Source organism: Xyrauchen texanus, chromosome 31, assembly GCF_025860055.1.
Source record: "Xyrauchen texanus isolate HMW12.3.18 chromosome 31, RBS_HiC_50CHRs, whole genome shotgun sequence".
Taxonomy (NCBI): Eukaryota; Metazoa; Chordata; class Actinopteri; order Cypriniformes; family Catostomidae; genus Xyrauchen; species Xyrauchen texanus.
Genome location: NC_068306.1, coordinates 35855625 through 35875367, shown reverse-complemented (window position 1 = coordinate 35875367; position 19743 = coordinate 35855625). Strand labels below are relative to the sequence as shown.

At 38.8% G+C, this 19743-nt stretch overlaps 1 protein-coding gene across 1 annotated transcript in view; it reads right to left on the bottom strand.

The window, feature by feature from the left end:
• LOC127625381 (serine/threonine-protein kinase 10-like) overlaps positions 1-19743 on the bottom strand; it is a 62943-nt gene that overhangs the window by 26329 nt on the left and 16871 nt on the right. The window contains exons 3-5 of the mRNA XM_052100642.1: positions 9284-9332; positions 7984-8133; positions 20-92 (exon numbers count right to left, since the gene is read on the bottom strand). Of these exons, the coding sequence (XP_051956602.1) occupies positions 20-92; positions 7984-8133; positions 9284-9332 (272 nt within the window). The remainder of the gene's footprint in view (positions 1-19; positions 93-7983; positions 8134-9283; positions 9333-19743) is intronic.

The window sequence follows — 19743 nt, the reverse complement described above, 5'->3', positions numbered from 1 at the left end:
CAAATCTATGATCACTTACCAATATGGCGTTCCAATAAAAGAGTCTCGTCTTTGAAGAGTTTTTGTGTTTTTTGCAGAAACTCCAAAATCAGCTGCAATAAAAGACAGAGATAGTGGATTGTAAGATTTTGTCCTCTTCAAAAAAAGCTACATTACAATTTATACAACCTCTTGAGATCTTAAAATCAGGTTTTAATGTCACTTCAAACATCTGTAGTGGGAACAGTGTGGGGCACAGCTAAATATGATTTTGGTCATTAAAATAAATAACTATATATTTTTTTCAACAATAAACTGAATATCAATTCAACAGATTATGTCAAAATTATGACATAATATAATTTTGAATTGTTGCAAACATTTTAGATGGCCAAGACTGCTGAGGTTGGACATGATAAAAATCACAATTGTAGGGCAGAAATGTGGCTAAAACTAGGCTAAAACTACACACTGCTTGATACCACAGACAACTCTGTTGTGTTCTAAGAGCATCTGCATGTTAGCATTAGCATCTAGCTAAATACAGAAATCATAAAATTCCTTAAAAAAAAGGTAAACTTCGACTTCAACTGCAAAAGTTAAACTGTCACAACCTCCTCTTCCATACCAACAGTACACAACGTGCATAATGTGGCATACTATTGTCAACACACTATGATTTGGGATACACCAATTCTGCAGAATGGTGCAGTCTGTAAGACACAGAAACTCTTGATGTTAATGACATCTGTGGCCATTAAGTGAACTGCAGCCAGCTACCTGTTGCTCATGATCGCGCACACACTCCATAGGGACGCGAGCGAGTGAGCAGACCAATACAATGACGTAACATACAAAGAGGCTGAACGTGATTCTCCGGCATCATGACAGTTGAGGTAGCATAATTAAAAATTACACAGTTATTATAGTTTTACTACAAACTTTGAGGCTAAACTAAAATTACTTCTCAGCTAACACAGCATACTGATACACACACACAGCTACATACTACCGAAATATACCAGACAGTTTACTGTTGCACTGCACTGTTATGTTGCACTATTGTATTTCATATGTTGTACTACGATCAAGAAACCAGCGTATTTGCTGAAATGTATCCTGTATACCTGACTTTTAGTATAAAGAGAAGATCATTGAAATTATTTGAAAGTTACGAAGCAAAGTAGCTTGCAATTTATCAGCATTAGCAGGCAAGATCAAGTTAGCTAAAATGACTCGGATCAATGCTTATGGCACTATATTTCACAAGCTTTGCAGTTATGTAAGCTTACCTGTCCAATAAAAAGTTTTGTTCCCCTAGACCGAACTGAGTTCCCTCCAGGAATCAAATGCCCTGCCGTTGTTCACTCTAGTTTTCACTCGACCACGATCACGTTCCAGCTTAGCCAGACTGGATTCAGTTTTTTTGGGCTTTCTCAGAGTTTGTATAGGAGTCGGTGTTGTGCTGGGAGCTGGACGTTTGCTGGATACCATCTCTGAGATAACGTTACCTAGTGTTGCAGTTTGTTGTCGCTGTTGAATAGCGGAAGAAAAGCACTGAGGCAAGGCTCTCGGGAGTGCGCATAAATGTCAAACCCTTTGGATTTTCCCAGCAAAAGCGACCCGCTTTTTACTCTAGTACCTCTTGGCCTGATATTCTAGAGCCATTAACTGACACAATGAAGCCACATTCAGTTACAGGTTAAGCAGCATTCTGAGGGAATAAATCTCTCATCCAATTACTAAATCCAGTGAAACTTTAGTGGATAAGTGTAACAAAATATTATTAGTCAGGTTTTGGCAAACTGTTGCACAATGGAATAAGTGATTGACCGATATTTAAAAAAAAAATAACATTGTATTTTAAAAAGGTAGTTAGCAGGTTAATACATGGAAGAAACACTGTGGAAGAGGGAAATAACAGTGCACACAGTAGTCCAGCAACCATGGATGGCATGTCCACGTTAGCAATCGCATTTTCTCCAAAGATACTGTAGGGCATGGCCCTACTAAAAATGGCAGAAGAGACAGCATGGACCTTTGTTCTGAAGTCCCGCCCATGGACTCAATCTCAAACGCCATTGGTCAAAAGCGGCCTATGACCGATGACGTCGTCATCATAACAAAACCAGTGCTCAGATTTGATTTCGCTCTCTCTGGTTACAGCCTCGCTGCTTACAACTCCACAAATTTCCCTCCTTCTGGACAAAGACCAACCACATTTTTCTAACCTCACCATTTGGCCACGGTAGAGTAAGATTAACTTGGCTTTGTTCCAGTCGTGTAGTATACTTATTACAACCAGTTCATTTCATTTTCACTGCGAGACAATTAATTTATTTAGAAAACGGAAAAGGCGACCAGCTTCCCTTCTCAATAGTTTTCTCTCAACGTTGACTACCTCCCGCATTTCTCTCGATCACCGGACCCGAGAAACAACACAGATACTGAGTTTTCTCACTGACTGGCGCAAGACAATGGACCCACTCCAGATCGTTTTCTCCTGACCGCTCAACAAAACAGGAATTCAAATGGACAACCCTGCTGAAATCACACAGGATTTCACAAGTAAGGCTTGATATCTGGGCAGATTTAGTTTAGAAACTGTGACTTCTCTTATAAAGCTAAATCATATATTTGATCGCTGAATGTTTGATGTTTTGTAACATTTGTATGTTTAACTACGATCGCTGTGTTGATTTATGAGATCATCATTTTTGGGGAAATGTTATTTTATTGAGTGATCTGAATTAACGATTCAAAATCGCGCGGTTACCAGCGTGTATCCTCCGTTAAATTGTATGAACCCGTTTTGTCTGTATGTGTTCATTACTGTTTGATTATAATAAATCTTGTTATATTATAATAAGTACTCCTGGTTTGTTTGTTTGAATATTGTGTTGAAGCCAGCCTCTGCCACGTCAAGAACTCCTGTATTACTTCAGTATTGTTAAATTGTTGTTGTTAGAAGCCAACTGTAACCAGATTACTGTTGGATTTGTATGGCAATAATTTGACTAACGTCTTCCCTTTTTGATTATTTTGATTCTCAATCAAAATACTCAATCTGCAGGGTAGAATTTTATGAGACTTGATCAGTCACTTACTATAATTTTTCTCTTGTCAAAGAGTGGTGCCCCGAGGATAGATTTTAACGAATTAAATTCCATTAATTAATTTTATTATTAATTATATCTGATAGTAAAACTGATCTAACCAACCTGTGCACCCTACAATACAGAATCAAACCAATTGTACATACAGTGCATAGTTAATAAGACATTTACTAATGCGCTCGTGCGGATCCATCGCACAGCCTGGATCGTCTGCTTGGATTGTTATGCAGTGACCATCATGATTTGTGAATCAGAGGAACTTTTGATCCTGTAGTTTTTGATTCTGGCTGATAGAATACACACTATTAGATGAACGCTCAACAGGAAGAAAACTCTGGATTTTCATGAGGTTCATGAATTACATATTTATAAACGAGATATCTGCATATTTGCAGACGGTATATAATAGAAGTTGTATTGATATTTGCCTTTTATCATTATAAAAATTACAGGAAACTGATGAGAGGCTGTTAGAATACGTGCTTTAGAGGTAAATGTATGAGTGATCCACAGGATGCTGGATTGGCTTAAAGATTGTGAAGTTTGTTTATTACATCTGTTTAAACAAGATAAGTGCATATTTGCAGATGGTATATGATATTAGCTTTATTGACATTTGCATTTTTCTCATTAGACAAAACAGTTATGCTGACCGTTTAAATGGCACTGTTGCACACCGGTCTATAAACATGATGGCTCATAACAACTAAACGAACCGTGATTGGTCATTTACATGCAAGCAGGCAATTCTCAGTGCCCTCAAGAAACAAATCAGCCAAAGTGGAAAATGTATCGGCCGATGGCGATAATTAAATAAATTACAAATATCAGACGATTTCTCGGCCTCGACCAATAAACATGATCCTCATAAGAGACTTTAAAAGGTTAAGGGGGAAAGCTAGTCTTCCTGTGACAGTTTTTCTTTAAGGGTGTGAAAGAGGTCAAGGGAAAGATCTTGAGGTATAAACACACCAGCACAGGACACTACACTCGTCAAGGCCGTACTTTCATTACATTTGGGTTCTGTTCCAAAATCTAGTGAGCTGCCTATCTAGACAACATTTAAGGCATCTTCCAACATGAAGGTTTTCCAAAAGGTAGGCAGCACCATTATGCTACCTTCTGAGACGGAATTGGACGAATCCTAAGGCAGCGGTACACGTGTCCTTTGTGAAGGTGGCAATTGCAGAATTCACTGCAGCAAGTTAAGAGACACAATATATCGAACCACTGGGCAGTTCCATGATGATTCAAATTGCCTGTTTTCTGTTTCTAGTCTCAAGACGCAATGTAAAAACTACAGAAACCAGCGATCCAGGCAACTTGTGAAATTGTCATTACAACTTGTTGATATCTATGACCGATTATCAAGAACCACAAGGATAAAGGCTCACATTGTAATTTCAGATCGGATGGGTGCAGTCTCGACTGTTTGCGGTCTCTGTTAATTGTGCACGTCTGGAGCTTATCAAGTGTAACATTAAGATAAGACATCATATACACGTTCCACTTCTTGAAAAGTCTATGTTAATGTATCACATGATTCAAACGTGATTCTCATGTACACTGGCCGCCATATGTTTGGAATAATGTACAGATTTTGCTCTTATGGAAAGAAATTGGTACTTTTATTCACCAAAGTGGCATTCAACTGATCACAAAGTATAGTCAGGACATTAATAATGTGAAAAATTACTATTGAAAAAAAAAAAAAAAGAACTTCTTTAACTACATCAAAGGGTTCTCAATATAAAAAAAATTAAAAAAACTCTAAGTGCAGCAATAACAGCTTTACAGATCCTTGGCATTCTAGCTGTCAGTTTGTCCAGATATTCGGGTGACATTTCACCCCACACCTACTGTAGCACTTGCCATAGATGTGACTGTCCTGTCAAGCACTTCTCACGCACCTTACAGTCTAGCTGATCCCACAAAAGCTCAATGGGGTTAAGATCAATAACACTCTTTTCCAATGATCTGTTGTCCAGTGTCTGTGTTTCTTTGCCCACTCCAACCTTTTCTTTCCGTTTCAAAAGTGGCTTTTTCTTTGCAATTCTTCCCATAAGGCCTGCACCCCCGAGTCTTCTCTGTACTGTTGAACATGAAACTGGTGTTGAGTGGGTAGAATTCAATGAAGCTGTCAGCTGAGGACATGTGAGGTGTATATTTCTCAAACTAGAGACTCTGATGTACTCATCCTCTTGTTTAGTTGTATATCTGGTCTTCCACATCTCTTTCTGTCCTTGTTAGAGTCAGTTGCCCTTTGTCGTTGAAGACTGTAGTGTATACCAGTGTATAAAATCTGCAGTTTTTTGGCAATTTCAAGCATTGTATATCCTTCATTCCTCAACAATGATTGACTGACAAGTTTCTAAATGCTGTTTCTTTTTGGCATTTTTGACCTAATATTGACCTTAAGACATGCCAGTCTATTGAATACTGTGGCAACTCAAAAACAAACACAAAGACAACGTTAAGCTTCATTTAATGAACCAAATAGCTTTCAACTGTGTTTGCTATATTGTCAAGTGATTTTCTAGTACCAAATTAGTAATTTATCATGATTATTCAAGGATCAGGTGTTCGAGTGATGCTGCTGGAAATGGGGTCTGTCTAGATTTGATCAAAAATTACTTTTTTCAAATAGAGATGGTGCTGTTTTTTACATCAGTAATGTCCTGATATCCTATACTTTGTGATCAGTTGAATGCCACTTTGGTGAATTTAAGTACCAATTTCCTTCTGAAACAGCTATATCTGTACATTATTCCAAACTTTAGGCCACCATTGTATTCATGTATAGCCTAAACAGCTAAACATGGAGCGCTATGTTCAATTCAATTCCTGAACTGAAGTAATTTCACTTCGGAGGTCGTCTATCTGTCTTTTAAAGTTGACCACATTTATGTCCACATCAGCGATTAAGGAAATTATCAGGTTAAAATGCTTCATAAAGGTTTAAATGCTCCATAGAGTATTCATCTATTAGGAATATTCCTCCTTATGTAAAACAAAGAAACTGAAACATGTCTTTTTTTCTTCTTCTTTAAACTGTGCTACCACTGGTAAGGTACTATATGTAACATTATTATTAAAATTATTTAACTAAATAATATCGTCTTATCGTAAACATTCCTGATAGATTTACAGGACATTCACCGGTTTGTTTTATGTTTAAATTTGTATTTATTATTCACTGCAAAACATGTGCTTGACATTTCACATTTTGTTTGAGAACTCCTGCCTTCAGAATAATGTTGTTATACATTAACAGAAAAATGAAAATTCTGTTTAATGCAGATATTAATATCAGAAATACCAGGAGAAACCACAGTTAACAACATATTGCACAGTTAATGTAGCCTGCAAATTAAGCTTCATAATAGTTATTATCATTATTATTGTTGTTGTTGTTGGGCTATTATTATGAAAAGGCATATACAAGGCATATTCTATTAGTAGAAACTATAAATGTAAGAGTAACATTTAAAAATGGGCATTTAATTTAAACATAATTCCGGTTTAAGCCACACCCGGCTCTACCCGAATATAGAGACAGATCCTGATAATTTTATCATATGAACAGATAGAGATACAAATACAGATAATGGCTTTGCTGCACAACCCAAATCTCGACTACAGTATGGGCACTATACAGTCACATGTTTTTTGACCATTTTTAAAAATGTAACATGTAAACATCACATTACTCGCTAAAAATACACAGAGATGCAAGTGAAAACACTGGAGACTGTAAATTGAAAACAGGGGAATCGTGGAACACTTCTGCGCTCAGGAAAATGGTGGATAGAGCCCAACAGTCTGGTTTGTGGAAGTAATTTTTTCCAAAGCAATTACAAGCAATAACTTATAAACATTTAAAAGACAGACATAATGAGAGCTCAGAGGTTGTTAATCAAAGTTATTTGCTTCTATTGAAGCCATCAGTCCACTTTCAATTTCAAATGTATTTTGTTTTATTCTATTCAATAGCAGAATTCCTGGTGAAGAACTACACTAACCATAACCCTGAAGAGAGATTCACCAATCAGAGAATCACACCCAACAAATTGCACCAAAAGTGCTCTGCAGCGACATGTCCATGTCCATCTGGTAGGAAGCCCTGGTGAAGTCCCAGGACCAGGTGGAGGAATTATATCTGGAGAATGTGGCCAGGAAAAAGGATGCATAGGCTGCTTTGCTTATTCTAGACCCGGATAAGCAGCAAAAGATAGATGGCTGGTCTCAAATCTCACCCTCTACACGTACACACATCCATCAGAGACTATGTGGCCATTTATATTTAAAAATGTATGTTTTTGCAAATAACTTTTTAAGGCAAAACTCTTAAGGAGAATTACTTTTACAAACTCCTAAGACGTTTTGGATTTTCATGAGATATGGGGTTTGTATCATCTAGAGACCCTCATTGCAAAAACTTTATCAACAGAATTTTGATTCATCAAACCGTTTTACTGATACAACTCACTATCTGCACTCCCATTGGTAATCAGCACATCACGTCGCTGCTCATTTACATCTGCTCAAATTTGTTGCATCGCCAACAGTCTCTGTTGCTTATGTGGCCTGAAAACGCAACTCCCACTAAAAACAAATGACTTTCAGTCACTTCATTACTCCAAATCACTGTCAGTGTCAACACTACTTTACAAAGTAGCTGCCCATGTAGTCAGCAGAAAGCCAGGCAGCTCACTAGGTATGGCTCTCATATTATTAATATAGTTATACAGTAAACGGAAGTGTTTTAGAACCAAATGATGCAAGAGTTCATATATGAAACAAAGGCATTCATCATATTGTTTAAATGATTGCTACTCTACCCAATCAAATTTACACAATCAGTCTGAGGACACTCTCACATACTAACCTAGCTTGATGTCTCCATCCAGCATGAGGAGGATGTTTCCGGCCTTAAGGTCTCTGTGAATGATCTTCATGCTGTGGAGGTACTGAAGAGCCTCCAACATCTGTTTACAGACCACCTGAATCTGAGGTTCCTCAAGACCCCTGTCCAACTCTACAAACAAACAAACACACACCAAACCTCTTAAACTAAATCTCATGAAATTTCTGTACAGGTCACATTTCATATCAAAATAAAAGGACAAATATTATACATTATATGTTGCCTTAAGAAAATAAAGAAAATTGTAGGACAATTAAGAATTTTGCATCGACATTATTTTCATGACAATTACACACATTTCCCCCCAAATGTAATTACATTTAACTTTTGAGTTTATTTGTAAATCATAATTCATAATGGTCACTCTCATTAGATTATGATTGATGTGAGTATTGTATATGGTTGTAATGTTTTTGTTTTTTTATTTAAATATATATTAATAAAAAAAACTTCATACATATTTACAATGCTCAGAACTGATATATATATATATATATGATATACTGATATATGTTAATGTTCTTAACAGGTTTCATGCGGTTCCCTGACATGCACATGTAGTTCTACAGCTGGATCTATTTTAAGTTGTGTGAAGAGAAAGATAGACCTTTTTAAGACTGTGATGACGCATTTCTGCCTTATTTAGCAGCATAAATCTATAAAAAAATATTATAGATTCATTTTCTTTTGAAATAGAAGTTAATAACATTATTCTTTGTGTTATATTACCATGGAATAAGTTTAAAAAAAATGAATTACCACAGCTGTGAGGGGGTTTCTGTTACAGCTGCTGAGAAAGTGACAGTAAATTTGGCATCTTCTCCCATCTGACCATCTTAATCCATCTCTCTCTATTTTTAACTCTTCTGGAAAATCATTCAAATGTAACAGTGGATTTTTTCTTTTGCTCTTGGGGCTAATGGGTAAGTGAAAATAAGATTTGCTGTCATCTCCACTCCCATTCACAGCTGTCAAAGTTTACCCTGTAAACGTTTACTTCTATGTTCCAAAACCCTGAACGTGAAAAAGGTCTATTATATTTCACAAAATGTGGCTTATTGAGGCCAAGTGCTGGAAGGAAATGAACTATGAGTGACTCTGACTGGCTCGTTCATAAAACATCCAAAATATTTAATTATCCTGTTTGAACTTCAGAAAGGAGAGTTTACCTACGCACCCATGGGCTAAGAACCAAAATCATCAAAAGGACGAAGTAGGGGGCTTTTATAAAAATAATAGTATGACAGAATCAGGATCTTACCTAACATGGTGGCATCGACCGCACCTCCAGGGCAGAACTCGATCATGATCTGTGGGGGGAGGTTGAGAGAGATTTCTCAGTGGGGTTAACAAAGACTGATTTCATGAAAACAGAATAAGGTGGCGTAGTCGGTCTGTCGGTCGAAGGTTCTATGAACATTGAGGTCACAGCAGAACACTGACCGATACAGATTATTAATTCAGTTCATTTACGAGCATCTTGACTTTACACTCACTTGAGTAGTTGACATACAATAAACAATGTGATTTGAGTTTGCAATTTCTAAGAGTGAAATAATTAATAGGTTTGCAAATAACCAGTCAAAAGTTTGGACAAACCTACTTCTACTTCATTATTACACTTTTTAAAAAACAAATTTTACATTTAATAATTATAGTAAATACATCAAAACCTTGAAATAACACAAAAGGAAGTATGATAATTATGTTGTGATAAAACAAATTTAAAATCATAGTTTGCCCAAAAATGAATATGTGCTCAAGGCTCGACAATAAGGACTATCCGATGGCCCGGGGCCAGTGTGAGAGCGATTCGGGCCAGTTACTAGAACTGTAATTTGCCTGATCAGGCCAGTGCTGCTTTAATAACGTTAGTGAAAGCAAACAAGTGAGCACAAAAAGTACAGGAGCAAACAAAGTCTTCTAACTGAGCACTCAGAGACATGCAAGCATGTTTATATATAGCTTGCAAACACGCACGAGCGCATAATATACTGGACGAGTCGAAGGCACGGCCATTTTAATTAATTAACATTTTAATATCCCCATTACACGCACATTAAGTGTTTGCGGAGCACGAAATTCTCATATTTTATCGTTTTAACACATTGGTGAAGATTTGGAATCCACACTGGAACAAACAGAAATCAACAGTTTCTTTCTGTTGGACTGTAAATCCATCTCTCCCCGTGCATCTCTCTCATCATCGCTCCACTAGATACTTTAACATGTATGCACTCTCGTAAATGGACAGAGCGCAAGTAAAATTCCCACAGTAAAAAAAAAATTCTCATTATTTTGCCTTTAGAGATGAAGTGCGGAATGAAACATAATAAATATTAAACCCCGGTTATAGGCTACATGTGGCTGAATATCACAAGCTACTCAGTATCCAAAATGTAAGTATATATTAAATTAGGTAATGTTTCAAAGGGTAAACATTAATTAGACATGATAATGGTGTTTGATATGAAAAGAAGCAAAATCACGATGGCTATTACAATAATCAGAGCTGTTCAGCTCGAAGATAACATTTAAAATTAGTCGACTTCATATCATCCTGATAACACACCGACTAAATGTTTCTTTTCTGGACTGTACAGGTATTTCCATTATTTGCATCAGTCAGTTTTGGTCTGATTTCATGTTTATATCCACACTCTTAATTCACAGATTAGGCCTATTGTCTACCTATTGTATATTGCACATCACAACCGATTTAGCTACAAGTGTCCTCTCTCAGGGATTCCGGTGTTTATTACATTCAGCCAATAATCTAGTCTTTAACTCAGTGACTAAATCAGGTGACCGAAAGCCCGTCATCTGCTCCAGTAAACACTTTTTCTTTCTTTTTCTCCATTAACCACCATTTTATGGAGTTTTTTGTTCCTTGCCACAGTTGCCTTCAGCTTGCTCACTGAGGTCCTAAATACAATTCTTATATACTTATTTACTTTATTTATTTTAAGACACAATTGACAAATCACATTTTTATCAAACTGCACAATGATGACTTCACAGATATTAGTTTCATTTTCTGTAAAGCTGCTTTGGAACGATGCGTGTTGTGTAAAGTGATATACAAATACAAATGACAACTTGACTGAAAAACATGTGTAAATGGCAGGACGGCCATGCCAATGCCAATATGATGCATTTATGAATTTATATCATAAATCATATCTTGTAAATAATAAATGTAATACAACTTTGAGGGAATAATTTGTCTTAAAATGTTAGAAACTGTTTATAAATAAAAATGTAAGCTTCGGACATGTTTTAAAAAAAAAGTAATGATGCTAAAAACAGCTTTTTTTAATTATTGTGTTGGGCCAGTGAAAATTTTGTCAAGGCAAGTAAAAACGTGGACCAGGCCAGTAGAAAAAGAATCCTTAGCGATTTCATTTGACAGCTGAGGGGAAGCGTAAATTTTCAGTGAATAAATGGCAAATTAAGTATCACCAATTATTTTGCATTCATAAAGTATTCAGAAACCTTCATTTTCTTCACATTTTGTTATGTTGCAGCCTTATGCTAAAATGCTTTAAATTTTTTCACATCACTCTACACTCCATACCCCATAATAACAAAGGAAAACTTTTTTTTTATAACTGCACATTTATTAAAAAGAAAAACTGAAATATCATATTGATGGAAGTATACACACCCTTAACTCAGTACTTAGTTGAAGCCCCTTTGACAGCGATTACAGCCTCAATTCTATTTGGGCTATGATGCGACAAGCTTTGCACACCTGGATTCACATTCTGCCATTCTTCTCTGCAGATCCTCTCAAGCTCTGTCAGGAGGTGGACCGTCAGTGGACAGCCATTTTCAGGTCTCTCCAGATATGTTCGATTGGGTTCAAGTGCGGGATCTTGCTGGGCCACTCAAGGACATTCACAGAGTCATCCCTAAGCCACTCTTGCATTGTCTTGGCTGTGTGCTTTAGGGTCATTGTCCTGTTGGAATGTGAACCTTTGGCCCAGTCAGAGCGCTCTGGACCAGGTTTTCATTGAGGATATCTCTGTATTTTACTGCGTTCAGCTTTCCTTCAACGCTGACCTGTCGTCCAGTCACTGCTGCTGAACGACACCCGAACAGCATGATGCTACCACCACCATGCTTCACCGTTGGGATGGTATAGCGCAGGTAATGAGCGGTGCCTGTTCCTCCATACATGACGCTTGGGATTGAGGCCAAACCGTTCAATCTTCATTTCATCAGACCAGAGAATCTTGTTTCTCACAGTCAGGGAGTCCTTTAAGTGCTTTTTTTTGTGTCTTGCACTAAGGAGAGTCTTCCGACTGGCCTCTCTGCCATAAGAAATGGGATGCACCTGAGATAAATTTCAAGTGTCATACCAAAGGGTCTGAATACTTAGGTCATTGTGATATTTCAGTTTTTTTAGTTATCAACAAAGTGTAAAAAGAAAAATGAAAGAATAAAATGCACCTCAACCCACTGTTATTTCAAAAGGAAGTTGAGAAACTAATTTTTACCAGCTGATTTTCTACATTCATTTCTGGACTGTGCTGATGTGTTAGTTTTAAATCAAATCAAATCAAATCACTTTATTGACACACTACCATGTACACAAGTGCAACAGTAGGTGAAATTCTTGTGTGCAGTTCCGAGCAACATAGCAGTCATGACAGTGACGAGACATATACCAATTACAATAAACAACATACTTACACAAAACAATTTACATATCAAATGTACACATACTTACACAAAACAATTTACAAATCAGATGTACACATACTTACACAACACAATAATTATATACAATGCAGAATATAGAACAGAATATACAATACAATACAATAAGTGGGAGTATATGAAATATATATGTGTATATATATATATATATATATAGCAGTTGTATTGAGGAGAATATGTTGACAGTCCAGTGTGAGATTATAGCTGAATAAAGTGCAGTGCTAATTATTGATCCTGATAGATCAAGAGTTCAACAGTCTGATTGCTTGGGGAAAAAGCTATCATGTAGTCGGCTGGTGCGGGTCCTGATGCTGCGATACCGCCTGCCTGATGGTAGCAGTGAGAACAGCCCATGACTTGGGTGACTGGAGTCTCTGATGATCCTCCGAGCTTTTTTCACACACCGCCTGGTGTATATGTCCTGGAGGGAGGGAAGCTCACCTCCGATGATGTTCCTGGCAGTTCGCACCACCCTTTGCAGGGCTTTGCAGTTGTGCGCAGTGCTATTGCCGTACCAGGCGGTGATGCAGCCAGTCAGGATGCTCTCTACAGTGCTGGTGTAGAGCCGTGTGAGGATGTGGTGGTTCATTCCAAACTTCCTCAGCCGTCTCAGGAAGAAGAAGCGCTGGTGAGCCTTCTTCACAACGGCCTCAGTGTGGACGGACCATGTGAGTTCCTCAGTAATGTGGACACCGAGGAACTTGAAGCTGCTGACTCTCTCCACCGGTGCTCCATTGATGGTGATGGGGATGTGTTCTCTGTCTTTCTTCCTGAAGTCCACAACAAGCTCCTTGGTTTTACTGACGTTGAGGGAGAGGTTGTGCTCCTGACACCAGCGTGTCAGAGTGTGCACCTCCTCTCTGTAGGCTCTTTCATCATTGTCAGTGATCAGACCTACCACCGTCGTATCGTCAGCAAACTTAATGATGGCATTGGAGCTATGTGTTGCCACACAGTCATGTGTGTACAGGGAATACAGGAGTGGGCTGAGAACACAGCCCTGCGGGGCTCCAGTGTTGAGGGTCAGTGATGAGGAGGTGTTGCTGCCCATTCTAACCACCTGACGTCTGCCTGACAGGAAATCCAGGATCCAGCTGCACAGCGAGCTGTTTAAGCCCAGAGCCCGGAGTTTCTCATCAAGCTTGGAGGGCACTATGGTGTTGAATGCTGAGCTGTAGTCTACAAACAGCATTCTCACATATGTGTTCCTTTTTCCAGGTGGGAGAGAGCAGTGTGTATTGTAGATGCAATGGCATCATCAGTGGAGCGGTTGTTGCGGTAGGCAAACTGCAATGGGTCCAAAGAGGGGGCAGAACAGAGCAGATGTGATCTCTGATTAACCTCTCGAAGCATTTGCTGATGATGGGGGTCAGAGCAACAGGACGCCAGTCATTTAAGCATGTGATTATAGCTTGCTTCGGTACAGGCACAATGGTTGATGTTTTGAAGCATGTGGGGACTAGAGACAGGGAGAGGGACAGATTGAAAATGTCCGTAAAAACACCAGCCAGTTGATTCGCGCGACGCTCTGATGACGCGGCCCGAATGCCGTCTGGACCCGCGGCTTTACGGATGTTCACCCGTCGGAATGATCGGGTTACATCCACAACAGAGACGGAGAGTGAATCAACCTCTGTAGCGTCAGTCGCGAGTGCACTCTCCGCGAGGGCGGTGTTACTGTCCTCAAAACGAGCATAAAATGTATTAAGTTCGTCCGGGAGAGATGCAGCGGTGTTCATGGCGGAGACTTTATTCCGCTTGTAGTCCGTGATTGTGTTAATTCCCTGCCACATACTTCTGGAGTCAGTGGTGTTGAACTGACTTTCAAGTTTGTGCCTGTACTGGCGTTTAGCTGCACTGATAGTGTTACGGAGGGCATAACTGGCTTGTTTACGCTCCTCCTTGTTAGGAGAATTAAAGCGGAGGTCCGCGCAGTGAGTGCCGCGCGAACATCGCCGTTAACCCATGGTTTCTGGTTGGGATATATCCGTATAGTTTTGGTCGAACAACGTCCTCACGCACTTCCTGATGAAACACGTTACGCTGTCAGCGTAAACCTCGATGTCGTCATCAGAGGCGGACCGGAACATCTCCCAGTCCGCGTGATCAAAACAGTCTTGTAGCGCAGAGTCTGATTGGTCCGACCAGCACTGGATCGTTCTGAGGGTGGGTGCTTCCTGTTTCAGTTTCTGCCTGTAAGCGGGCAGAAGCAGAACGGAAGAATGGTCCGATTGCCAAATGGGGGCGGGGAGGGATTTGTAGCCTTCCCGGAAGGGAGAGTAACAATGATCCAAAACCCGGTCCCCTCGTGTGTTGAACTTTATGTGTTGGTGGTATTTTGGGGCGATTGCTTTGAAGTTGGCTTTGTTAAAGTCCCCGGCAACAATGAACGCAGCCTCAGGGTGCGCGGTTTCCTGCTCACTTATACACCCATACAGTTCCCTAAGTGCCCGGTCTGTGTCGGCCTGTGGGGGGATGTACACAGCTGTGATGATAACCGCTGTGAATTCCCTCGGCAGCCAGAATGGTCGACACAGAAGCATGAGATATTCCAGATCTGGAGAGCAAAAAGACTTGATGAAATGTACGTTCCTCTGATCACACCATGATTTGTTGATCATAAAACATACACCACCACCTCTGCTTTTACCAGAGAGGTCTTTCGCTCTGTCCGCTCGGTGCACGGAAAAGCCCGTGATTTCGATGGCCGAGTCTGGAATCTCCGTAGACAGCCAGGTTTCTGTAAGGCATATAACGCAGCAGTCCCTCGTCTCTCGTTGGAAAGAGATCCGCGCTCTCAGCTCGCGAGAGTTTGTTGTCCAGAGACTGAACATTTGCCAGTAGTATACTGGGTAGCGGGGTCGATTTGCACGACGTCTTACTCTAATGAGAACGCCGGCTCGTTTTCCTCTTTTCCTTCTGCGTTTCCGCGGCCGAGCAGCACAGACAAAGGGCTCCGCCGGCGTGTTTGTAAACAGCGGGTCGGCATTAAGGAATTTGAAGTCCGGTTTTCGATGTGTGATTGTAGAACTAATGTCCAAAAGCGTTTGTCTGTCGTAAACAATAAGCCGGACAACATCCAAGACAAAAAAACAAAGAACTGTAAACAAAACAAACAATAAACCGCAGTGTTGTAACGGAGCTCGCAACGCAGCAGCCATACTCGGCGCCATCTTGAGTCCTTTTAATTCCTCTATTTGAGTACATTTCCAGATGCTGTAATGCTGTTAAAAAAGTTTTTTTTTTTTTTTTAATCTTAAAAGCCTAGCATTTTCTTGAACCAAAAAACCTAGTAAACTGACTCTACTCACTTGATTGAGTAAACTTGTTCCCTCAATTGAATTAAGTAATGGCATCTCCAAAACTTTAAGTTCACTTAACTTAGTGTTAAGGTAGAAAGAGCATAACTATTGAAGTTAAAGTTACTAGATGCAAGTAGATGTAACTCAGTTTTGCTATTAAAACTTTGTTGTTTCAACTTAATAGTTTTAATTGAAAGGATTCATATTTAGGTCATACAATAACATTAAATAATAAAGATTATAACTGATTCTACGTGACATCACACAAAACAACCATTAGCAACAAAACAACAAATAATACTACAAAAGAGCTAACCCTCTATGTATTCTTAATAACAACTATTTAAATGTGCCCATTTGTTCACTTTATTATTATTAATTATTATTTAATTTTGTTTCCTTTGGCAATGTAATCAATAGTTTGACATATTCAAATGTATCTATGGACTTTTAAGAAAAATAAGTTCAAGGAACTTAGATATGAGTTATGAGCCCAAAACTTGACATTTCAAGTAATGTAAATTAAGACAACTTGATTTTCCAGTAATGATAACATTAGGATTAACAGTGTGCATTTGGATTCACCGGTTTCTAAAGGCCCTTCAAAACTGCCCCATTTATGTTCTTAAAGCATATTCGTGTCTTTTTGCAAATGGTTCATCCGTACACGTGATTGAACTTAAAAAGGAAAGCGAAAATATTACAAAGAGAAATGTTTTTCAGTTGACCAATACAAACCTGCCTTCAAGTAAGAAGTAAAGAATTGTGCAATTATGTATCATATATCAAGTAATTAGTGATAACACTGTTTTTAATAGTAAAGGAATACAACTTTATTTAATATCATGCATGCTAGAATGTCCCAGGTAAAGCATACTTTGAGATGTATGCCTGAAAATATCAAAGCTCTATTTATTAATAAAAGGTTAGTACTACAATGATAAGTTTACAAACAAAAAGAATATTGTATGTGTTCTAAATGATATATAATTTTGTACTGCACAGTCAAGGCAAATTCCTGAATCATTAGAGAATGCATTTCCCCCTCCAAACTTTCTGAAGATTAATGGGGATACTGCCTTTCTGTTTGGTATGAGCCAAGAAAACTTGTGCTTTACACCACTTGTCAACACAATAACTGACCACGAGCTTCACATATTACAATTCTGTCTTTTAGTCACATTAGTACATTTTTGAATGCTGTTCCCTAAATTATAAATGCCAAAACTGAGATGAGATCAGAACCAACAGACACACTGATCAGCCACAACATTAAAACCACTGACAGGTGAAGTGAATAACGTTTATTATCTTGTTACTATGGCACCTGTCAAGGGGTGGGATATATTAGACAGCAAGTGAACAGTCAGTTCTTGAATTTCATATGTTGGAAGCAGGAAAAACGAGTAATGGTAAGGATCTGAGCAACTTTGACAAGGGCCAAATATTGATGGATTGACGACTGGGTCAGAACATCTTCAAAACAGCAGGTATTGTGGGGTGCTCCCGATATGCAGTGGTTAGTACCTACCAAAAGTTGTCTAAGGAAGGACAACAGATGAACCAGTGACAGGGTCATGGGTGCCCAAGGCTCATTGATGCACGTGGGAAGCGAATGTTAGCCTGTCTGGTCCGATCCCACATAAGCTACTGTAGCACAAATTGCTGAAAAATGTAATGCTGGCCATGATAGAAAGGTGTCAGAACACACAGTGCATCACATCTTCATGTGTGGGTCTGCGTAGCCACAGATCGGTCAGAGTGCCCATGCTGACCCCTGTCCACCGCCGAAAGTTCCTACAATGGGTATGTGGAGCAATGGAAGAAGGTGGCCTGGTCTGATGAATCACGGCGTTTGCCACACTGCCAAAATTGTACAGGAATGGTTTGAGGAACATGACAAAGAGTTAAAGGTTTTGACTTGGTCTCATGACCTGACCATTCTATAATCACAGTACAATCCACAAACTGTAGACACATCTAGAGTTGCCATAACACAAAAGATTCACTTTCAGCGTATTCTTTACTGACCGTGTGCAATGACGACGCTGACAAGCGAGTCACTGGCCGCGCAAATAATCCAGCCATTACCAAACAAAAGAGCCATGCCTGTGTGTTTACAGAGAGAAAGTACAGGAAGTGTACACCCAACATCAAAGAGCTACAGTCTGCAGCGGAAAATATACACACTAGATCAGGGTTTCCCAAAGTGTGGGCTGTGGCCCGTTAAATTGCAAGGGAGTTCAATGAAAAATCAAGTGTTATTTTAAAAGACAATGTATGCCATTAACCATCCATACACACGTGTGTGTGTGTGTGTGTGTGTGTGCAACAATCTCAGTGAAATCAGAAACAGGAGGTTGACTTTTTTTTAGCTAAAATCAGTCTGGTTACCGAAATGTGAAACACTGCATCCAGAGGCCAATGCGGTAAGTGTTGAAGTATGGGCAAGTGTGAGCTCAATTTTCATAATGTCCACAGAGGGGCGCCAAAAGAGAGTTGTGAAGAGAGATTTTTATAGCTAATACAGAAAAGAGGAATGCATATTTTATAAACTGACCCCCCCCAAACCAACCATCAGTGGAGTACAAATGTAATGTTAGAGGGAAAAATTTGAATCGCGTTCATCACTGATGCAAACATGATTACCTGATGGTTTCAACGCAGGCTCCCATCCCCAGTCTCACAAGCTGATGAGATAGTGTGCTTCCAGTCATGTCACAGGGGAAGATAATCCCAGTTTGATCATTTTGTAGTTATACATATGAGCACTAAAATCGTAATAAATTTGATCCATGAGGTGAGCACGTTGCGGCCACCGGACCCCGCTCATTAGAACTGGTGCTCAACTCTCTACATTCCACTTTCCTACACAGAGCCCCATCACCACTTTTCCCATGGACACATTTATTCCCCTTTTTAAACATTTTATACTTATTTTTAGTTATAGTAAGGGGTTCAAAACTAAATTTTATACGTGTGGTTTTATTTTTTATTCATTTTCTATTAAAGTAAACACTGTTATTAAAATTTGGGACATGTCAGATAATTACCCATTTATTTATTTTTTATTTATTTATGGATGCATGCATTTATTAATTTATTTTTACTTAAAAAGGAACTGTATGATAACATGTTAACTTAAAATAATTTTCTGTATTCAATACTAGTTAAGCTCAAATCAACTGCATTTGTAATTGTAAAAAAAATGGTTCATTGTTTATAATGAACCAATTGGTCTTGTCCAATTTTTGTGCCAGCACAAAGTGCAAGTGGATGGAAGTGTTTGTGTTATCTATGGTTGCATGTGTGCAAACAGTGGATGTACTCCATGTGGATGTACTCCATGTCAATGAAGTGCCGCAAAGTTCAATTTGCTATTTTCCTGAGAAATACGTCATTGCGCTTAGATGTTTAAAAAGCAGGTCTATTTTCAGCACAAAGTCTAAATTCAGTTCCTACTTTCGCAGTTTGGAGATTCCTGCAGCGGGTGGTAATAAAGTTTATGTCCAAACTCTGAAAATATAGTGGAACATCAAATTATGTCACTGACAATAACTATTGTACATGTAATGGTTTTATGAAACAAAAATGTATGAGATTTGTGTTAAATGATGTATAGGTCATAATTTATTTTTCAATTATCATATTTATATTTACAATTGCATTAATCATTTAATTTGTATTGGTATTT